The 22462-nt window shown below is 53.1% G+C and overlaps 1 protein-coding gene across 1 annotated transcript in view; it reads left to right on the forward strand.

The window, feature by feature from the left end:
• The window catches only part of Grik4 (glutamate ionotropic receptor kainate type subunit 4), a 213681-nt gene that overhangs the window by 101491 nt on the left and 89728 nt on the right, over nt 1-22462 (forward strand). Inside the window, exons 4-7 of the mRNA XM_042683011.1 lie at nt 1508-1605; nt 4501-4666; nt 11681-11859; nt 16085-16138. Coding sequence (XP_042538945.1) covers nt 1508-1605; nt 4501-4666; nt 11681-11859; nt 16085-16138 — 497 coding nt within the window. The remainder of the gene's footprint in view (nt 1-1507; nt 1606-4500; nt 4667-11680; nt 11860-16084; nt 16139-22462) is intronic.

Here is a 22462-nt window from a genome sequence, read left to right on the forward strand (position 1 = left end):
TTTGGTGTATATTCTGAGGGACAGCACCTAACTTCCAGTGCCAAGTGCATGTGTTTTCTATACTTTTTTTTTCTTTTGGGGGGGCTAGTACTGGGGCATGAACTCAGGGCTTGGGTGCTATCCCTTAACTTTTAGCTCAGGATTGGCACTCTATCACTTAAACCACAGTTTCATTTCTTACATTTTGCTAGTTGATTGGAAATAGTCTCACAGACTTTCTTTCCTGGGCTGGCCTTGAACTGTGATTCTCAGATCTCAGCTTCCGAGTAGCTAGGATTACAGGTGTGAGCCACCAGTACCGACTCAACTCTATTATTTTAAAATATTGAATTTTTTCTCCTTCTCTTCTGGCTGTCTCATCCATCCATCCACCCACCCATCCATCCACCCACCCACCCACCCACCCACCCACCCATCCACCCATCCATCCATCCATCCATCCACCCACCCACCCACCCACCCATCCATCCATCCATCCACCCACCCGCCCATCCATCCATCCATCCATGAACATGAGCTAGCCTAATATCTAGAAAACATTGTACTAGATGCTGGGGAAATAACAGGTGTCTGTTTAGAAGTGAAAGTGTCTCTGTGCTTGTCTGGAAGTGCCTTGAGATCGGTGAAAGGAGAACTCAAACAGCAAAGTAGATGAGTTGTTTACTAAATATCTTAGAACAGAAGCACAAACCAGGGATTTGGGGGGAGCCAGGCAGGGTTAATTTCACCAGAGGAGCCCAGGAGAGTCTGGGAAGAATAGGGGCTGGCAGGTGAGCGAGTGTCTAAGGTGAGCAGCGAGGGGCACCTGCCCAGCAGAGGAAGGACAAGGTCTCAGGCACTCGGGTTGTGAGGACCGTCCCTGACGTGTTAGTGCAGGATTCAGCCGGTGCTTGATTCCTGTCTCCCTGGTTCCACAGCCCAGTGTATCCTCTCCTTTTTAACTTCTCACCACATTCTTTGGGTCTTTCGGCATCATCTTGGCTACCTGTGTCTCCTACTTGTCTGTCTTCCTTCCCAGGCTCTTTCCTTCTGAGGGTGCTGAGGGAGTGGATACTGGACTCATCTCTCCTCAACACACACTCTCTCTCTCTGTCTCTCTCTCTCTGTGTCTCTCTCTGTCTCTCTCTGTGTCTCTGTCTGTCTGTCTTTCTGTCTCTCTCTCTCTCTCTCTGCTGACCAGGCTAGTGGGACACCTATAGTCTCTTTCATTAGCTTTTGGTGATAGCCCAGACAATTTATACACCCTGTTGGCTGTGGCTATATGTTGTCATAACCTGGGTCATTTTCTCATTTAATACTCTCCATAAACTCCAATAAAACTGTCCTTGAGCCCAGTAGTCCTGTGGGAGGGGAGAGCTGGGCTGGGGGGGGGGGGAGGCTTGAGGTCTGAGGGAGGCGTGGGGTGGCACAAAGTTGAAAGCACTGAAGGCCCGCCTAGGCAGGGCACAGGCTCTGTCCAAGCTGATATGTACCTCGTTTCCTTCCCTGCCCCTGCTGACGGCTGCAGTGTGCCAGATCCTCCCCAAGGGAGTGGTCGCTGTCCTGGGACCGTCGTCCAGCCCGGCCTCCAGCTCCATCATCAGCAACATCTGTGGGGAGAAGGAGGTGAGTGGGGGCAGGGTTGGGAGCCTGGGCCCGGGGCCCCAAGGCATCATGGAGCCTGAGGGCTGGACGGGCCCTTCCTCTATCCCAAGTGATGGCAGAGGGAGGGGCCTTAGCCAGCAGGACTTCTTAGGTCGGATTCTTAGCGGCTCATGGTGGTGCCTTCCAGAGGGAGGGAGGCTGATAGAGCGGGAGTCAGGAGAGGGGCTGAGAGGGAAGTGGGCCCCCGTCTGTAGTCTGGTCCACAGGGGCGTCTCTGAAGTGGTCTGTTCATGCATTGGTAGTGGGGATTCCCATGGGGGAAGAAGGCATTGCTCCATCTCTTTGTGAAAATGAAGTCTGAGAGCCTCTGTCTTGTAGATTGGGGGGGAGGGGGACAGGGAGAGAAAGAGAGACACAGAGAGGCTTAATTTTGCTTTCTTCCTCATCCACCACTTCTAGCGCTTGCTCTTTGAGACACAATACTTGTCCTCAGCTCGGACGTCTTCTCCAAGTGATACTATGAAGACCTTGGTCCCCCACTCCCTCTTTGCCCCCCTCCTTGATTCTCCTCTCTGCCTGCTCCCCCTCTACCTCTCTTCCCCACCCCTAACCAGCCTTTCCACAATCCTCACTCTATACTGGAGCTCTGGCTGAGCCCTTGATTCCCAAGGTCTCCCTGACCTGCTACACTGGCCCCCCACGCCACAGACTGGCCGGGTCACACCGGCCAAGGAGCGGCAGACAGCCCACGCTTCTTGTCTGATCACGTTCCTTCTGGAGCAATCTTTCTTCACTGTTCCGATTATACATGTCTGTTAATATTTTATGAGGCTGAACTGCCTTACACAGATCCTCTGCTCTAGGGAAAAGCAATGGAGTTCTCACCATGGAATCCAGACTTTAAGTGCTGCTAGCGTTCTCTGTGGCCCTTGTAAACTGTCAGCCTCCTGTCCACTGCTGTCCACTCCACCACACCTTGTGACCACCCCCCGGGGCGCATTTGCAAAATTGCAAATTGGTTATGGATTGATCTTCCTCCAGAGACCATTGACAAGGGTGGGGCTGGGCCATCCCTGCCTAGGCCCACAGAGCAGCTGGCTGCCCCTGGCTGCCTCTCCAGCAGCCTTCAAGATGGCCCTGTGCTGGAGACCGCCACCAGCTCCCCGGACCCTGTGGGGACCCCCCCCCCCCCCGCATGTTCAGGGAGGAAAGAAAGAAGATATTGCCTAAGAAGGTGTTTCCTGAATATTGGCTACCGAGCCAATCGCTCCTTTGCACACGGGATCTCATTGAGTCTGACTGAGTCCCAGAAGTACCTGTGGTTGTCTCCATTTGAATGGCGTTTTTGGACAGATGAATCAGCATGACCCCCAGATCACCCAGCAGAGCAAAGCTCCATCTGCAGACTCTAAAAGCCCGGTGTCCTTCCTGAAGGACTCTTCCCCCATCTCTGGCCAGGATCCCTGGGGTCCTAGGTGCTAGGGAGGGCCCCACCCCACCCCATTGTCAGAATGCCAGTGGACAGCTGCTGAGCTGTGGAGCCAGCGGGCCACAGCGAGAGGCTCTGGTCAGGGATGCTCCCAGGTCTTCACCGCCATCCTGCCCTTTGTGGCCTCCTTTTCCCGCAAGGTGCTGGGTGTTCCTTGCAGACGGAGGGGGCGAGAGGGCGCAGAAGACCAGCCAGAAGAAGCCCCTGCCTGGCGGCGGCGACCACACCCCACAGTCAGCTTTCCTAAGGCATCAGGCTCTCGTCAGCTCTGTCCTTTGCAGTCCCTGCTGGAACCAAATACAGCCGTGCTTTCTCTAGGGCACAGGGGCTAATCCTAGTTGAATTCAGTAATTTTCTCCTTGCTTTTTTGGTAAATCCTTCCTCTCCTCCCTCCTCAATTTCAGAAGAGCTCCGGCGTCTCCCTGAAACATAAAAGGATAAGGAAGACCGTCATTCCATCTTCCCTGACTCATACGCTGTGGGCCTGGGCAGGCAAAGAACACATCTGTAACCATTTCTGAATAATACGTTTTAGAAGCCAGCCAAGTCACCATCAGGAGCGTCTTCCTCCTGTCTACTTTTAATCTCACTTGCTTTCACATCAGTACAAATTCACGTTCGGGCTCAGCTCTGGGTACGAGGGATGAAGGTGGCAGAATGAAATCAAAGTGGATGGCAGCTTAGTACATTCTAACTTTCCTATTACCTACCAAATGGTCTCAGCTGCCAGCAAGGCTGCCATCGCAGACTGTTAATATCACCTCCCTGGAGAAGGGAGGCAGAAGGCAGGGCAGTGTCCCCCCAGAAACGTCAACAGCATGTGCGGAGGGAGGCTGTCATACCTAATGAAACACCAATGCAGGTGTTTACTTACCTGGCTCTAGCCAGAGAGTCCCTGGAAGGTTCTTACTGAGAACTTCATTCCCACATCTGCCAGAAACCATCACCACCCCTCCTCCCCAGATTCACCCAGCAAGACTCTGGGGAGCAAGTTTGAAAACCTCTGGGCTAGGATGAGGGGACGCTGCCTCTGTCCTAGGGTAGGGCGGGCTTTCTCCTGCCATCTCTGCGCTGTTATTAACTATACGTACAGTAGTGTAAGTGTGATGCTTTTGATAGCAGTCTCTCTCGCCGTCCAGCAGTGGCTGGTATCTGCTCTACAAATAAAGACCTCTTTGTTTGCCTTCTTAAGCCACGGACTCGATGCAAAGGGCTTCCTGTCCTGGGTCTCATTGGGGATGCTGCGCTAGCTTCCTCCACAGGCCGGGTCACGCAGATCCCATGCGTGTCCCCTTCTCCCACTGGCCCAGGGCTCAGGCATTCTGCACAAGAACCCACCCTGGGACTTTGATGAGGGCTCATCTTGTTCTGATCTTTCTCGCTCACCGGGGTCCTCCCTGCTGCCCCTTTTCTGCTCCTCCTGCCAGGTCCCTCATTTCAAAGTGGCCCCAGAAGAGTTCATCAAGTTTCAGTTCCAGAGGTTCACGACCCTGAATCTTCACCCCAGCAACACTGACATCAGCGTGGCCGTGGCCGGGGTCTTGAACTTCTTCAACTGCACCACGGCCTGCCTCATCTGTGCCAAAGCGGAATGTAAGTGTGCCCTGGCCGGCTCGGCCCCACACCGCCTGGCCCCCGCTCATCTGCACCTGGCTTCCTGTCCTCTGGCTGGATCATGGCGGGTGAAGACCCACAGGCGTGGGCAGGCTCCCCGGGTGTGTGTACACATGTGCACAGGTGTGTGCAGACAGTGCGTGGCCCAGGGGTGCCCTGTACCTGGTCTCCCCGGGCATGGCCAGCATAGAAGCGAATTAGGTCATAGGAAAGACTGGCCGACTGCCAAAGTCTTTTTACATCCGCAAACTCAATTCCCACATTTTCAGCCTTATTGTTAAGGAGATACAAAGAGAGAGAGCACCGAGCGGGGAGAGGGAGAGGGAAAACACAAAATGGAATGCATTTGTACCTGATGGGCTGCAGAGCTGCTTTCCCCGGGGAGCAGGTTTTGCTGATGGAACAAGGGCCAAGGTCAATTCCTGATAAGGCTTTTTTATTTTATTTTATTTTTTCAAATGCAAGGTTTGGGAAATGCATTTTGCTCTGACTCCCGGACAAGGCATGACATCAATTGAGTATGAGATTTAGCTAATTTAAGCCAGCACCTCCCAGCAAACCTGGGCCGTCACGTGCTCTGAGGCAGCTGGGCGCAGGTACAGGCTGCAAGCAGGTGATGACCTGTGGGAAAGCACGCAGGGCCTGTGTGTGGAGCTCAGGGAAAATCTAACCCTGCTCTTCACCAAAGGGGAAACGGAGGCCCAGCACCCTATAATCTGTATGTGGTAGAGCTGAGATTTGAACCCACACTCCCTGGATCCCCGTCCAATGCACTGTCACCATTATACCACTGTTTCTCAAACTGGGTTCCTCTGCGAAGTCTCAATGGGCCAGTGTCGTTTCCCCAAGCCACTTGTGGCCATTTACCTTTAAAATAAAAGGGATAATTCAGTTCCTTGTTCTCACCGGTCAGATTTCAGGTGCTTGGTAGCCAACCACGTGGCTAGAGGCTACCAGCCGAGCAGCCCAGTGCACAGCCTGCACAGAAGCCCAGCGCGTGGCCAACAGTGTTTGTGAACAAAGACTTCCACAGCCCTGCCTTTTGTTTCTCCCTCCTGGAGATTCGTGACACATGTTGGCCTGGGCCATTTGGGAAGCCATGTGGCCAAAACCACCACTCCCCTCTTCCTCTAGTAATGTGGACTGTGATCCCTGAAGGATGCTACAAGGACATCCACAGGATGCTAGCGTGCGATCAGAGGATGATAGTGTGTGATGGAATGTAGAGAAGGTACATTGCACCTGATGCCCTTCCATGGGTGACATCCTTGCACCAGAGAATGGTGAAGTGCTGCCACCAGTCCCCACAGGGCTGCCCTGAATTGGCCCACCTCACATGCTCAGAGACCGAGGGCAGGGCTGTTAGAATATGTCCAGATAAGGCTGTCCTACTGTCTCCTTCAGTGCCGAGGATAATGTCTCGCCAACCCAACAGGAAGTTCTTCGCTGTATCTAGCCACACATGGTCCCTTTGATGTTTAGCCTGAGCCCTGTTTCCTCTGCTTCAGCTCTTCCCGGGCTTGGGGAAATCCTTTGCACAGATGTTTATTAAATATCTGCTGTGCACTGGAGCACACTCTTCTGAGAGAATGATGGGCATCTCTTGACATTCAAACAGTGCCTTGCAGAGGGCAAACCGCCCACGCCGTGTTTTCTGGTTTTATCTCCTCTTCTCCAATTAGCGAGAGCTCAGGAAAGCGTCTGGGAGCTCAGGTGAGGCTGCTGGCCCATGCTCAAGCCAAGACTCTCAGGCTTTCCGACCTGTAGGCTGGGTCTTTTCCCTCATGCCACCTCCTGTAGTTCCCATGATCTGCACTGGCAGGAACAATGTCCTTCAAAGGGCAGAGATGTCTGGGTGGTGGGGAGGGGTTGTTCTCCATAGTTGCTGGACTAGAGATATAGGATGGCTGAGCCCAGACTAGGTCTGGGAGGAGCAGAGGATGCCCAAACACAATACAGACCAGCATGCCCCAGGAGCCTCGGCAGCCATTCCCTGCGGCTGCTCAGAGAACTCACCATGGTGCCTGCCCACACTCTGCCCCGACCCACCAGGACCGGGGAAGGAAGGTGGGGCCGAGCGGAAGTTCAAGGGTAAAGAAGAAGAAAAACGGAATCAAAGGCTGAGGAAACGAGGGGCTGAGAGGAAAAGCGTTCTGAACTTGGAAAGAGGCGCTGCCATCTTCTTTATTAATGCTGGGCCGAGAGAATTAGAAGCATGAATCTAATTCTATTTTCCAGCCATCAGAATTAGGCGAAACGGAGATCATTCCACAGAGAATCATGCCACTTACTTTCCACCTTCCCCAGCGCAGGTTTTTTAATAAGCAGGGTTGGGACCAAATAGAGGCATAGTCTGAATTTCATTATTTTTCTTTAATGAGGAAAAAGTCAGAAGATGTCCAACTGCCTTTTTCTGATGAGGCTGGGAGAAGAGACGGGGTAAATGGCTCTGGCGAGGTAGCCTGGTAATCTCCATGGAGCCTCAGGGAGTTGGCTGTTTGGGGGCTCCTTTGTTGAGACCACCCCTCCCTGCCATTGAACTAGCTGTTGTCATCCTTAGAGGGGAGCCAGGTGAAACACGGTATATGTTCACCGGCCATCTCCATGGTTCAGATCTTGGATTTCTTTATTCTGCTGGGCCTGAGGCTTGGGCTCAGGGCCTGGGTATGGCCTCTGAGGTTTTTTTGTTTGTTTGTTTGTTGTTGCTGTTTTGCTCAAGGCTGGCATTCTACTATTCGAGCCATTGCACCATCTCCAGCTTTTTCTGTTCACATAGTACTGAGGAATCAAACCCGGGGCTTTGTGCATGCTAGGCAAGCAACTCTACCACTAAGCCACATACACAGCCCACTTCTAGCTTTTGAGTGAAAGTTGCATGGACCTGCCTGCCCAGGTTGGCTTTGAACTGTGATCCTCAGATCTCAACCTCCTGAGGAGCTAGGATTATAGGCATGAGTCACCAACACCTGGCTTACTTTTCTTTTAAAATGCTTGCTTTGGTGTTTGTTCATGTTTTAAGACATTCTGTGGCTACAGCCCTGTGTCCCAAGGTCTTGTGCCTGTGCGATCTTGGGGAAATGACTTCCGCTCTCCCCAGGCTCCATTATCTATAGGATATAACAGGATCAAAGTTACTCGTGCCCAGTCTGTCTGAGGGGTCTGAACCGTACATCATCGACAGTGTGGAGGTTGTGGTCACCCCCAGGAGAGCACAGGTGTCCTTTCTCCTTTCCTGTTTGAGCGAGACTTGTCCATGACTTAGAACCAAGACTCAGTTGTGTCCCCCACCATCCTTGTGGGCATTGAACACTGTCCAGGGTGCTGAACAGCAGCAGCCATGGAGCTGATGAGGAGGACGTGTCCTCCAATGGGGCGGTGGTGGGAAGAGTGGCAGTCCAACCAAATGCTCCATCACTTGGGAGCTATGTAAGCTGAGCAGCTTCCTCTGCCACTGGAGCCTTTGTTTAGTGTTGGCTGTCTAAATTGGGGGGGAAGGTCCCTGGGCCGGGGCATGGAGACAATTTAATTGCTGTAATTGTTGTCCTGCGACCCTAACTGAGGCCCTGGGGCTGGAGCATGGGACAAAAGTGAGTGATGGGTACTTGGAGCCCTGTGGCAGAGTAGCTGGGGCAGTAGTTGGCCTTTCCCCCTCCGGCCCCCAGGAGGCGCTGTGGGACGCCTTTGGCTCACAGAGATGTAAAATTAACCATGTTCGATGGGAGGTGGCAGTGTATTAGTGAGCGCCTACTGTGTGCCGAACACAGTGATGAAGATTCTTATATGATTTCACTTAAATCTTAAATTCTCCGTGAGTTGAATTCCTAATCTCTCCCCCACCCCTCCCTCTCCCTCTCTCTCTCTCTCTCACACACACACACACACACACACTCTCTCACACACACACACACACACTCTCACACACACACACTTGTCATTTAAACCATCCTACCTCTTGATAATCACATAAGATGGGCTCTGTTGTCACTCTCATAAGCATGAAGAAAGGAGCGGTCAAGTCTGCTTCCAAGGCCATATGGTCCCCAGCCTCAGCGAGTGCCCTCTCTCCTTTCCCCTCCGACCTCTGTGAGGGAGATCCACACCCCTCATTTCATCGTGGTGCTCACCACGCTCCTCCATCTGCGGTCTCCCACAGGACTTGGAAGCGCAGCCCTCCCGGGGATGCCAGGCTTTTCCAGGGCCAAAGCCCTTCGCCGAGGGACCCAGCCAGCGGAGGCAGGAGAGGCTGGGCAGAAGTAGCTGTTTTCTACATTTTTGGTTTCTGACGCCAGCATCTTGTGCATCCGCTGCAGGCCCGTCACTTTGGTACTTGTTCCTTGTCCTGTGGCTGGGTCTGACCCTGACTGTGCTTCTCACGCCTCTCCGGGTCCCCCTGCTGTCTCCCTGGACTCCTGCCTTCCAGTTCCGGAAGCCGGCCTCCCTCCTGCCTCCCAGAACAGCCGGCCTGCTGGGCCTCTCATCGATCCATCCTGAGCGAGACTAATAGGCTCCCTAGGTCCTTCTCGGTCTCGGACTTGGCAGGCAGACCTGCAGCTGGGCCAGTGCTCTACAGAAGAGGAGGGCTGGGGGAGGGGGGAGGAAAGAAGGGGGAGAGGGAGGGAGAGAGCGAGCAAATTCTAACTCCTCTGGCATCACCTGCCTTTGCTAAGATTTCTTTAGTTTCATTACACAGAGGTGAGGAGAATGACAATTGGAAAATGTCACACTGCACTGTTAAAATCCGAATATGCTTTTGTTTGTTTGTTTCTGTTTTCTGGTGGTGATGGCGGCACTGAGGTCTGAATTCAGGGCTGTTTGGCAGCTGGTCTTCCACTTGAGCCATGCCCCCCAGCCCTTCTTAGCTTTTTTTTTGTGTGGCGGTTTTGTTTTGTTTTAATAGTCTCATGTGTGCTGGGGCTAGCCTTGGACTGTGAGAATCCTACTACACCTCTTGTGTATCTGGGGTTATAGGCATACACCACTATTTCTAGCTTATTGGTGGTGATGGGCCTTGGTAGCTTTTTGCTAGGGCTGGCCTCCAACCTTGATCCTCCTGCTCAATACCTCCCGAGTAGCCAGGCACACTGGTAGGGAAGGCTGCCTTTGGAGCTCCATGTGGTTAGGTGCCAGAGGAGAAACACAGACTGCTCAAGTTCCAGTGCCCAGCATGCCTTGGGGTGTTCATGGCGTTTTCTTGCTCTTATGAAATGGAGCATCGAAGAGGCCAGGAGACTGCTCGAGGTCCCCTGCCAGAAGAGGATGACTGCATTTGAACCCACATCTCCTAGAGCCTAGTTGGCAGGAAGTTTTCGGTGACACGGGCAGCTGAGGAGGAAGTCTGCCGGTGTCCGCAGCGGCCCTGGCGGGGGCCGGGCAAAAAATGGGAGGGAGGAAGGGGGGTCCATCTTGTGGCCTGCACAGTGAGCTATTCCAGAAACCTCTGTCCAGGAAGTGAGTTTCTCCCTTCCCCACCACAGCCACCACTCCCTGGAAAGCCTTCCCAAACCGGGGACGGGAAGACCAGTGTCTTGCCTGCATCAGTGACGGCACCCAGGCTCCAACCCTGCTGCCTCTCCTTGTTCCACAACTACCAATCAGGCCCAGGTCCCTGGACCTGCCCAAGCACCGAATGTGCTGTCACTTGCTTAGTTCCTTCTAGGAGGTTCACTGGACTCATAGGAGGTGAGAAAATGGGGCTCCTGTCCCAGCCATGTGCTGCATCTCTGTGTGGCTGGGCCGGCCACATCCCCTCTCCATGACCAGAGCACCTTTGCAAGGGTCGCCGTCATTTTGTTTCTGAGGGGTCAGCGGGGTCAGGAAGTCTGTATGGCTCTAGGAGAGAGATCCCACTGTCCACAGCCTGTGAGGACAGGGAGCCCTCCACACAGGGACCCCCGCCTGGTAGAAAACCAGCCCTTCCAGCAAGGAAGGCAAGCTGTTCCCTCCCTGCCTCCCGGCCTCCTTGCAACTGCAGGGATTTTAATATTTTAGAGGATTGTTGTAAGGACTTACACGAGATAAGCCATGTAAAAATTTCAGCATATTAGCTAGAACATAATAAGGTTTGATAAATGTTACTCCTGTCATTGCTTAGGGAACAAATGCCTACAGATTTTTTTTTTCCCCCAACTGGAATGGAGACCACTGGCTGGGAAGGTGGCCTTCCCACCTCTTGCCTGCCTCTGCAGGGAGGGAGCAGAAATAAGACCCTGGGGTCTCAGCCGCATTGCTTGGGAGTAGAGGAGGAGACCAAAGGAGAATCCTTGGCACACAGTCGGTTTCCCATTTGGTCCTAGGTCTAGAGTCTTACCTGCTGGGGTTGAGTTCCATGTCTCTTCTTTTGTGACCTATTATACCTGATCTTTGTGCAACCAGCCAGAAGGTTCTGAGAACATCACGGGGTTTCTATAGACTCATTTTCTGGGTGTTGGGATCCTCAGGGAAGTTTGCCCTCCTCCCACTTCTTGAATGAGAACAAAGGCTTTTTTAGAGCTGGGTGTGACATTACAGAGGGGTTACCGTGTGTGCCGGGGCTATTGCTCCCACCACCCTGAGAGCTGAGGTAGAAACAGCCCAGACAATTGGCCCCATGAAAAGAGCCTGGAAATGGGGAGAGAGACCTCCGACGTGGACACAGTGCTTTGCAGGAAGGGGTGGGGGCTCTTTACCTACCCAGCATTCTCCAGGGAGCCTTGGCAGCCACGTTAAAGGACACCCTAAGGGCATCTCAAGGTCACTGGAGAGATGACGGGAGCTAAGGTGCATTCCCTTATTTTAGGTAGGAGAAGTGAAGCCCAAAAGCCAACAGGGAGCAACGAAGCTGTTCCGATGGGGTGCTCCTCGCTGCCAGCCCCGCCCCTGCAGCCGTCACCCGCCTCACCCTTCCTTCCCCAACCTCTCTCGCCTTCGTTGGAGTCACAGGTGTGGTCTTGTTCTTGCCCAGGGGTCCAGGGAGGCAGCCCCGCAGCCCACAGCTCCTCCTCTCTCCCTCTCCAGGCCTTCTAAACCTCGAGAAGCTGCTCCGCCAGTTCCTCATCTCCAAGGACACGCTGTCCGTCCGGATGCTGGACGACTCCCGGGACCCCACCCCACTCCTCAAGGAGATCCGGGACGACAAGACAGCCACCATCATCATCCACGCCAATGCCTCCATGTCCCACACCATCCTCCTGAAGGTGAGCGTCGGGCCGGGCAGGGCGGACGCCGTACTGGGTACTGGGCTAGGAGCCTTCTCCCTGTCCTACATCTGGTGTCCTGAGCCAGGCTGCCCTGTTTAGCCCTGGGCTAGATTTGAACCCTGACCAACCTCGGTTTCCCTTTCAAAGGATAGTTCTTGAAAGGAAAATAAAAGGCTGGGGGTGGCTGCCTAGAAGTGTTTATCAGCCAGACCCAGATCCTGGGCCGGGGGAGAAGCGGAAGGTCTAGGGTTCTTGTAGGGCTGTGGGCTCCTGCAGAGGCTGAGGAGACAGAAGTAGCTCCATGTTTTGGACAAGCAGCTGTCATGCCAGAGTGTGTGGCTTCGTGTCAGCCCCGGTACCTTGTCCAACGTTTTCCAAATCGCCGTCTACGCTCATCCCCCGGTGTGGTCCTTCCCATGGGGGCCACAGATCAGTGCACCATCTTCATCCTGTGGACAGAGAAGCCCAGGCTCTAGCGGATTTGTCCCAGGCTGGCACTGGACAGAGCAGGGTGGGGTCTTCAGGGTTCTCTTCTAGCCTCAGGTCAGGCAGTGAGGCGGGGGTGGGGGGGAGGTGGAAGAGGCAGGGGGGGAGGGGGTGGATGGACACCTGGAGGGAGCACTGGTCAGGGGTGACATCATCTGGCACCAGCTCCTGGACAGGTGGCGGGCTTGGCATATCATCAGAGAGCAGGCCCTTCATCCTAGCCCCTCTCTGGCCCCCGGACTGCCCCCCTCAACCTCGCTAATGCCATTTTAATTGCATATTTAAACACGCCCTGACATCCTCCACCCGGGAGCGAGCCTTCTCCTGGTTAACGGGGTTCAGCCTCGTAGATACTCAGATGGTCCCCCCCCACTCCTGCCTCCCTCTCCCCTTCCTTCCTTCCCTCCCTCTCTCCCTGGCTTTTTTTTTTTTTTTGCCAGCGAGTTAATAGAGATTTGAATGAGTTCTCTCTGTCCTGAGGGCTGTCCCTCGGCCTGTTGCTATAGTAATGTTCCACCGCACCAAAGCCACGTCTGTCTGCACGCCTGCCCAACCCCTCTTCCTCTTCTCCGCTCTCCAAGACATGTTTCTCTCCTCTTTTCTTCCATCGTCACATCTGGGGCTGCCATCAGAGACAGGATCCTTCAGGATAGAAAGTCCCCGTCCCCCGGCTTTCAAAGGAAGTGCAAGAAGGTTGAGGGTGGTTCCTAGGGAGAGGGGGTCCTGGCTGGGGGCTTCAGGTTAGTGTATAAATGGCTGGGGAAGGCAGGAGATAGAGCTGGCCTAAGCTCCCCCTAACTGGATGCCTTGGGCCAAGGGCTCTTGGCCCAAGAATCCTCCCTAACTCCTAGCGTGTGAAGCTGGGCCCTGGCAGTATGACCACGTTCATTGCTGAAATGAAAAAAGCACCAAGAAGAAAGTAGAAACCATCCTCTCACCCACCGAAACCACTCTTAACTTCGTGTGTCTCTGCTTCCCGCCCCACACATGTTTCCCCCAAATTATTATGCCACCATGTAAACTTTTCTGGAAATTTTTTTTTGGAGCTTAATTTTGTGCCCTGTGTGCATTTTCTCCATGCCATTAAATACTTCTCTACAAACAGTTTAATAGCAGTATCATCTCCTATTACATTGATGTCCCATAATTTATGTAACTAGCCCTTTAGTATTAGAGAAACAAGCTGTTTCTAATCTCTTGCTATAATAAATAATGCCGAACGCACGTCTTCATACATAAATCTCTATGCGCCCTCACGCCTGTTTCTCCAGTGTAAATTTCTAGTGAAATCCTGACTTAAAGGTGTGCATTTTAAGGATTTTTTTTTTTCCTCAGATGATGTGCCAGATTGCCTCTTAGAAATCTGGGACAGTTTATACCCACAGCCACCAGAGCACAAGGAGTTTCTTGTAGCTTTGCTGGTATGGGGAATTTGCATTAAAAATGTTTCTGTGAGCTAGGTGCCTCGTAGCTCACACCCATAATCCTAGCTACTCAGAAGACTGCCGTCTGGAGGATGGAAGTTCAACACTAGCTTCGGCAAAAAAAAGTCTGAGAGGCTCCATCTCCAAAGTAACCAGCCAAAAGCCAGACTGGAGGTGTAGCTCAAGTGGTAGAGCACCAGTGGCTGAGCAAGGCCTTGAGTTCACCTCCTCCCACAAATCCTCCCTCTAGACGATTTTCAGGAGTGGGGGGTGGGGGGTAGTAGAGTTGTAGAGGGTTCGGTATTGTGTGTGTGGCTCTACTTTCTAAGGCAAATCTGCCAATCACAAATCCTCATTAGCAAACACCTCTGCTGGGTGCCCAGTGGCCATCTTTCCTGAGCCCCCTGGGAACCCAGGCCCTGCAGCTCCACTGCCCCAATGAGCAACATGATCAAGGAAGGGCAAGTCTGTTCCTTTTGTTCCCTGACACTGCCGTGGTCCTGGCAGACAGTGCCTCCAGTGAGCCTGGCCGTTTTCCCCTTGAGCTTCTCTCCAGCTCTGCGTTCCTCCCTCCGGGGGTCCACAGGGCCCTGGCGAGGAGCAGGCGGTGCAGGGAGCCACTCCGTGTGCGCTAGGCAGCCCTCAGACAGTCTCTTGACTCTGCCAGGATTTGCGCGGCAGTAATCCCCTGCTTTATTGAACGGCTCTTCCGGCAAGGAACTTCATGTTTACCCAGAGTTCAGGTCTTCAAAACCAAGGATTGCTTGTGGTTGATCTCTAGGACAGCACATTTCACAAAATGGGTTTTAACGGTGCCCCCAGCCCTCTCTAGCCGTGGTGCCCGTGGATCCAGGCAGCGAGGCTGTGAGCTGGGGCGGGGCATAGGTGGAGGGTGGCATCCTGCCCCCACCGCACCACCGCGGGAGGATGGGTGGGGGCACAGCTTGTGTGGAGGGAAGGAACGGGAGGGGATCTGGCCACGAGGCCTCGGGTATCTGTGTCCCACAGTGACTGTGCCCTTGTCACCAAGCTGGGACCCTGGTGATGGCACACCAGGCCCTGCAGCCAGCCTGTGAGCGCTCCCATCAGAGTGCTCAGCAAGTGTCTTGAGTTCCTTGGGAGACAAACACCATGGAAATGCAATCGGGTCCCAGTCTCGTTTCTCTCCCATCCACCGAAACAGTCATGACAAGGACGCTGTCCCAGTGGCCCCGGGGGCTGTGGGAGATATTATGAAAATCTAGCCCACTGTCGGAAGGGATGAGGGCTCTGGAGAGAGCCCGGCTCATTATTTACCTGATCTCCTTGTCAGTTTCTATAGTACCTGTCATGCTCAAAGCCGGGCACGCTGACAGGGAAGGTTGGTTAGGGGTATTTACGACAGGTGCAGAGATCAGACAAAAGGAAAGCAGTTCTGAAGCCTTGGTCTCCTAGCTGTGGAGGGGCGCCATGCTGCCAGGCTGTGATCAAGGACAAGACATGCCACAAGTAGCTTGTTCCTTCCAGGGAGACAGGAGCAGAGTTTGCGAAGGAGCTCTAGGTTCCTGTATTACTGCAGGTGTTGGTGTTCTCGGGTGTCTCCGTGGGCATCCTGATGGGATTGGAGTTCATTTGGGCATCACCTACAACCACAGCTCTTATCTACACCCCCAGCCTCAAAGCGGGTTATACATGTAGTTCTGTCAGTATCGTGATCCTCAAGGGAGAAGGTGGTTTGGTGGAAAATCCTGAGGGTAGGCTGTCTGGCTTTGATGCCATCTCTCTCATGCATGCCCCATGTGATCCCTCAGAGGTGACTTGTCCTGTTGTCCTGATGTCCCGTCCATATTCTTTGCTATAATTGGAGATGGAGAATAATAACAGGCCCTCCCCCATGCAGAATGCTTTATGATGCCTGGCACCGACTGAGCAGTGGGTAAACGTTGGCTGTTGCTATTGTTAATGATTGTGGAGATAATTATCCTAGTTCTGTTTTATTATTTGCTTCATTTCCCTTAAAGTCATTCCAGTTCCCATAATATCCAGTTCTGTTCCAGGAATGTGTTGAATCTGAGCGTGGCAGCCACTGTGAGTGTCATGAGACGTGGGTTGGAACGGGGTGAGGGGGAGGCCTCGCTCTGGAGGCTGGCAGTGCTTGGTCTGATCTTGAGATCAAGGGTAACCTGAGAACCAGTCCAGGTGTTCCGCTCCACCCAGTCCTGAAGGGTGGCAGGCCAGACAAAATGGCCGATGCCTGGAGTCCCTGCTGCTCCTTTGCTTCCGGTGAGGGAGCTTCAGGTTTCCTTTCTAAAACCCTTCTCTTTGCTCTGCAGGCAGCTGAACTGGGAATGGTGTCAGCCTACTACACGTACATCTTCACCAACCTGGTAAGGTGTTTTCACGATCTCCTTCTTGGTATAAAGTGTTGTCAGGGTCCGGGTTAGCCGGTTATGGCGGGCTGAAGCCCAGGAGGTGGGAGGTGGGTGGGGAAACAGAGGTAGAGGAGCCGAAGCCATGTAGAGAATCTGGCCTTGCAGACGCATGTTGGCATAGGATCTTACGGAGATTCTCATCTCAACAGTTCTTAGCCCTGGGAGCCAGAGAACTCAGACCTCTCCGGCCTCTCCATTCAGATGCATCCCTGGTTCGTTCGGGTGACAGGGTGGTGGCTGAACCACCTTGCCAAGTCCGAGTACTACCTGAAGTCTGACCGCCCCATCACCAGTGCCCCGCCCTAATTCAGAGGTACTACTGAGTCACAGCCAGGACACAACGTCTCTGGGTCTTAGGTTGTAGAACTGGACGTTCCTCTGGGGCCATCTTACCCCTTATTTTATGTATAGGTGAGGAAGCTGGGATTGGTCCAGGTTTTATTCCACCAGGTGTAAGGTTGAGCATGACCGGGTGCAGCTGTGTGTGGAGCCGGGTCACCTCACCTGAAGTGGAGTATGAATGGTGATGTCACAGCTACTGTGACGCAGAAATCACGTGACTTTGTGTGCATGAAGGATTTTGAAATTTTCAAGAATACGCGGGGCTTTGTGACACATAAAGACTGTTGGGTCAGACTGGAAAGATGTCAGAAAACAAGATTTTTAAAAACAAGGTGTCATGTTTTTCAAATTCTGGAGTACCTGTGACACTGTGAAAAGTTGCCCATCTCTGAAACCTGCTGCGGCAGTGCTGCGGGTTCCCAGATCACTGCGGAGTACTGGAGTGCACAGCAAACCTTGGCATTAGATAGATAGGACTTGAAAATCTGGTTTGAGTAGCTGCTGGCGGTGTGGTTCTGTGCCAGTTCCTGAACCCTCCTCAGCCTCGGAGCTCTCTCGTGTAAGCAGGCACTAGTCGTATCTGCCTGAGGAGAGAAATTAGCTCACGACACGTGTTTAATAGAAGGTCCATTCTTTTTCTGCTTCTTGTGTGTTAAAAATAATGAGTGATGTACATTTTGCTGTCTTGTATGTAATACCCTGTAGAAATGGCTCCTACGCTGCTGCTTTGTTTTATTTCTAGAGACTAACCAGAATTAGATGGTTGGGTTATCACGTATAACTAAATCCACCATTGCAGGGTTTGTTTGTATTGGTGATTACTGAGCATTTGACCAGTGTGCCCCCACCCCTGACACATGAGACCTCAGATTGCTCACCGATTCCTTGGTTCACCTGTCACAAATGCATCGGTCTGACGGTTCCGGATTCGGGTGGATGATCACCCGTCCCAAGAGACACACTGATCCATCACGAATGTAGCTTTCAGCCACCGTTCATCTGACCCTGTGGAAGAAGTTTGTCTCTGTCTGTGTGGGGGCAGCAGGGTGAGGGGCCACAGCAGCCCTGGGCCATGGCTGACACCAGGGAGAGAGCCTAGGAGTGGGGGCTTGTACTTGGTTATGGGGTCATCATCTTGCTTGTACCCAAAGACTCTGGGCCTGCACAGCCCTCGTCCTGGGAGTGCACAGGACTGTTAGAGACACGCTGGGTTTGTTCCACTTCACGTCTGCAAGACAGTCTCTCGTCTCTGGCCTCTGCTAGCCTCTGGGTTTGGCTGGGGGAAGCTGCTCGGCCAGACGGATGAAGTCCCGATTGAGGACATGAAGAATTAAGGGCCCTGGGGCAAAACCCCGCCTGCCACAGGGACAGCGGATATGGCCAGTGCTGTCTGAAGAGGTAAAGGAGAGCGCTCCATTTGCAGTAATAAATCTGGAGGGATTATCCAGCTACTAATGAAGCCAGGGAGAACGGCAATCACTGTCTAATGGAAAAGATAAAACCGCCCTAATCTATTGTTGGAGGATAGAGATAGGCAGCGGAGGGAGCTTGTCGCTTGCTGGAGAGAAAAGTGGAGATTTAAGGGTAAAAGTCAAGATGTCTCAGGGTGATGAGGAAAAGTAGGAAATCACTGGGCACTGGAGCCGGGGGGATGGGCTGCCTGTGCACTTGCTTGTGCTACTTGCGTATCTGCATGCTGCCACCACCACATCACTGATACCCCCAGCACCGCCACCACTACTACTACCATCACCACCACCACTACCACCACTGATCACCACCACGACCATCACCACCTTCCCCAGGATCACTACCCCCACATCCTCCCTAGCAGGCCTCATCTTAGAGGCCAAGGTGCTGGATTGATGGTGGAGCCGCTGCCATAGCATCAAGCCCTGGCCCTGCATGCACAGCGTTAATGCCATCATAGCCAGAGTTGATATTTTTGGAACGCCTTCTTCCGTAGAAGCCCTGCAGTGAGTGTCCCATGGTGATTTTCTCATGAAAGCCTCACAGCAGCTCTGGCAGAGGAGCCATTGCCGTGTCAGAAGCTGCAAGCCAGCGTCCATACAGCCATCGTGTACTCGAGATAGGGAGCCAGATCACGAACACAGCCAGTTAGCTCTTAGCCAGTGTATGCCATCTTCTTGCCGGGCTTCCATTCTTCATCTGTATGTTAGAGGCTCACTAGGGGCTGGCTGCCTGAACGTCTCTATGGCCCGGGGCAGGCTTTGTCTTCCCTGTGATTAGGGGCATTCCAATTCCCAAGCCTTGGTGCTGGGAATATTTCCCAGAGATGGAGGTGTGGCCTATTGGCTGGAGGCCCGTGTGGCCCACGGAAGAACTTTCTGTTCACCAGGCAGCTCCTTGGATTCACAAACTGCGGTGAGCCCGGCAGTGATAGATGGCCCGGGGCCCTCTCTCCATCGTGATTGGGCGGAGTGGATAGATGCAGTCCATCTTCCTCTTCTGGGCTCATTTTCTTGTCAAGCAGACCTGAGCCTATATTTATTTTTCCATAGGTTGATCAGAGAGATTAGTTGTAAGTAATTGAAATTGCTAAAATTATTACAGAAAGGGGACCTGGGGCAGATGGAGGGAGAAGAAGCTATGGAGTCTGGGAGGAAGCGAGGACGCTACCATCCCGCCCTTCTCCATCTTTCTTTGGCAAGCCAGCCTCATCATCTTTCAGATGCTGTGTAAATGTCACTTCCCCAAGAGAGGCCTCCCTGACAGGCCGCCAGGTCCAGTCTGCTAGCCCACAGCCACGCAGCACCCTGGGCTCCGCATTTTGTAGCCTTCCTCTCCAGGGAGGATTCTTTTCACCTGACCCCTCCCTCAGACCCTTGAGATTCATAAAAGGAAGACCAAGTGTGCTGTGTCCAGTCACTGCAGCCCCTGGGGACTACGGGAGCAGAGTAGATGCTAAATGCGTAGTTATCGAGTAAATGAATGGAACGTTGCTTCACGTGCTAGCATCCCGGGCTGGGAGGGCTGGCGAACAGGAGTTCAGCTCGTGCAGACAAAGCTCTGCAGCCCAAAGAAGCCCAGCCGGGGAGCCCTGGGCCGCCCCCCTCTTCCCACGCTGCCGCTGCACTTTCAGAACCACGCAATAACCAGAAAGCTCTCGGGCCCGGATGCCCTTCCTCCCATTCTGGCCTGGATAGATTTGGAGTTCAGAGTCTACAGAGCCATGGGGTTGTTTCAGTCGGGATCCCAGTGTGGGTGATGTCCAAGCCTGCGGCCCGGGGTCCGCACTAAGAGGGACCGTGCAGGTGGAAGGGAAGAAGACATCAACGGAGACATTTGTGCCGGGCACCTCCCTCACCGGAGCTGCGTCCCCTCCTGGCCAGCCCACAGCCCCCTCCGGCTGGGCCCAGAGTCTGCAGTGCAGGCTCTCCCTGTGGGGTTTTAAAGATCATCATGTGATTAGTCCTGCCCCATCCCCGTGGACAGGTGCACAGGGTCGAATGACCCTCGTCCCAGTGTTACGCTAACGCTGCTAACACCAAGGCATCTGTGGGACCAGCCAGAGCCAGCCAGTGCCCCACGCCAGAGGGAACTTGTGGTTTATTCTGAGCCTTGCTGTGCAGAGATGTGCAGGTGTCAAGTCTGGAATTAGAACTACGACGCCTTCTACTCCTCAGTTGGTTGCTAGTAAATAAATATTTTCTTTTCCTTTCTCCTACTTCCCATCCTGGGGCCTTGGTTTTCTGATTTAAAGACTTTACCTTTCCAGAACACCAAAGGTACCATCAGAAAAATTTCAAAATTAGCTTCTCACTTACTTAAACCAGAGTTCTTGGGACATTTGAGCCTATTCCATACTGTTCACACTTTCACTAAAAATGAAATAATATACTTTGATCCCTACACATTATACATATCCCTTAGTACACACACACACACACACACACACACACACGTACACACTCACACATGCAAACTCACAACACTCACAGATCTAGCCAGAGGCTATGGACCATCAGTCAGACAACTTTCTAGTAGCAGATCGATTGATTCTACAGTGTAGTTTATGATAAAAATTACTAAGATGCATGCCCACATATTTCAGCTTTATTTCAGTTTTGTCAGAGAACCCCTCTGCCTACCACAACATGCTTTGGGGAATAAATACATTTTTAGTGCAACAAGGATTAGAGTAATGAAGAAAACGCTCCTCCCTGCCCCCCAACCCGCCACCCCCCACCACGTGTCTGTCTAAGCTGGGAGGGTCCTGCCTGCCCCTAATGTGAGTCACAATAGGTGACAGTCCTGCAGTAACAGGTATCTCTGATGGGGGAGCTGTGACACCCCCCCCCCTGCACTGGACTTCCTGGAGATGCTGTGCTCAGAGCTGCATGCTCTGAGCCTTCTCCCTCTGGATGCGTTTTATAAACTGGGTGCTTGGAAAATGGTGCATTCGGAAGCAGTGAGCAGGGAGAGGAGGAGGAGGTTCGGGAGGTGTTGGCTGGGCTGTGTATTTTGCCTTTGCATGAAGTTCCTGAGCCTGAGTTATAGTATGATAAAAATGATAAGCCAGCCATGATGAAGCAGCTTCCCTGTGGGAAATGCTGTAATCAAGGCCACTCACTCAGCAAATGGCTGCTGAGTGCCTGCTGGGTGGTGGGGAACACAGGGCCGGCCTGATGTGGCCCACAGGGCCTGTCTCCACAGGGTCTCTGTCTAGCGGAGCCGGGTGTGCAGGCCCAGGGCATTCAGCGCTTCTGTGGAGCTAGGAGGAAGGCTTCCGGCCAGGGCTCCTTGCTTTCTGAAGGGATGGCCTAGAGGCGAGAATGGGATTGTGTCTGTAGGTAGACTCCATTGTGCTGCCTGTCCTGGCTGGAGCCAGGGGTGGGAAGGAGAGGCAGGGCCAGAGCCTGAAGCAGGAAGGTTCAGGTCAGACAGCTGTCTGTCTGCTGTGTCCTTCATGGACATCTTCAACTGTGGATTTGCCCTTGTCCATGACCATGGGGGTTCTAACTCAGACCTGAGAAAGGAGGAACTCCCTCCTAGAGGTGGGCCACTGTGATAGAGGATGCCAGGCAAGGGCTACCCAGCTTGAAGGTGTCATGGGGAGGAGGTTTGCATTCGCTGCAGTGCTAGGGGGCCTGGGCCATCACTCCGTCCGCCTGTCTTATTGTGACCCTTCACAGAGGGCCGCTCGCTCCTCAGAACTCCTGAAATATTCCCTGTCCTTACTCTATAGTTCCCGGGATGGGCTTTGAACCAGGGGACATTTGAATGAGGCACTTGCCTTCCTTTACTATCAAGAATGTAGATCCTCACCGAGTCCTGTGGGACAGAGAGGAGAGGAAAAAGGCCTCCGCACTGAGGCCTTCCCTGACCAAGTCTACCTCTCGCAGCCTGGGAGAACTCCCAAGATCACCATGTCTGAGCCATTGAATACATTCCCCAACCTGCTCTCTACCCATAGCAGCAAGAATCCATGTGTGAGGACACTGACGAGCTGGCAAGGGGGGGAGGGGAATGACCCATGATGTCAGTGATTGGGGGGGAAGGGGTAGTGACACATGGCGTCAGTGATCCCAGAGACCCTTCCCAGGCCTGCAGAGCCTCCAACCTAAACGTCACAAGTCAGGAAGACTTCAACAGGGTGTGGAGGCCCAGGGCAGAGGGGAGAGAACAGCTGTGCATCATAGAAACCAGTTATCAAACAAGCTCTTTGGTGACATTTGACCAACATCAGTACAGTGAGGAAAACTCCCATGTGGCTCCCAGGGTCAAGTTTGAGATATCATCCATTTAATGGAAGTTGGAACTTCCTTCTTGTATTTGTCCTGGTGCACAGTGCATGCAAACACCTACATGCACATGTGCATGTATACATGCATGCATACACACGGGCACAGGAGTGTGCCCTTGTGTGTTGGTGAGAGAGTGCATCAGGCTGTATGTGGGAAATAAATCGAATTG

The sequence above is a fragment of the Dipodomys spectabilis genome, unplaced genomic scaffold (assembly GCF_019054845.1).
Source record: "Dipodomys spectabilis isolate Male_0828 unplaced genomic scaffold, ASM1905484v1 ptg000076l, whole genome shotgun sequence".
NCBI classification, from domain to species: Eukaryota; Metazoa; Chordata; class Mammalia; order Rodentia; family Heteromyidae; genus Dipodomys; species Dipodomys spectabilis.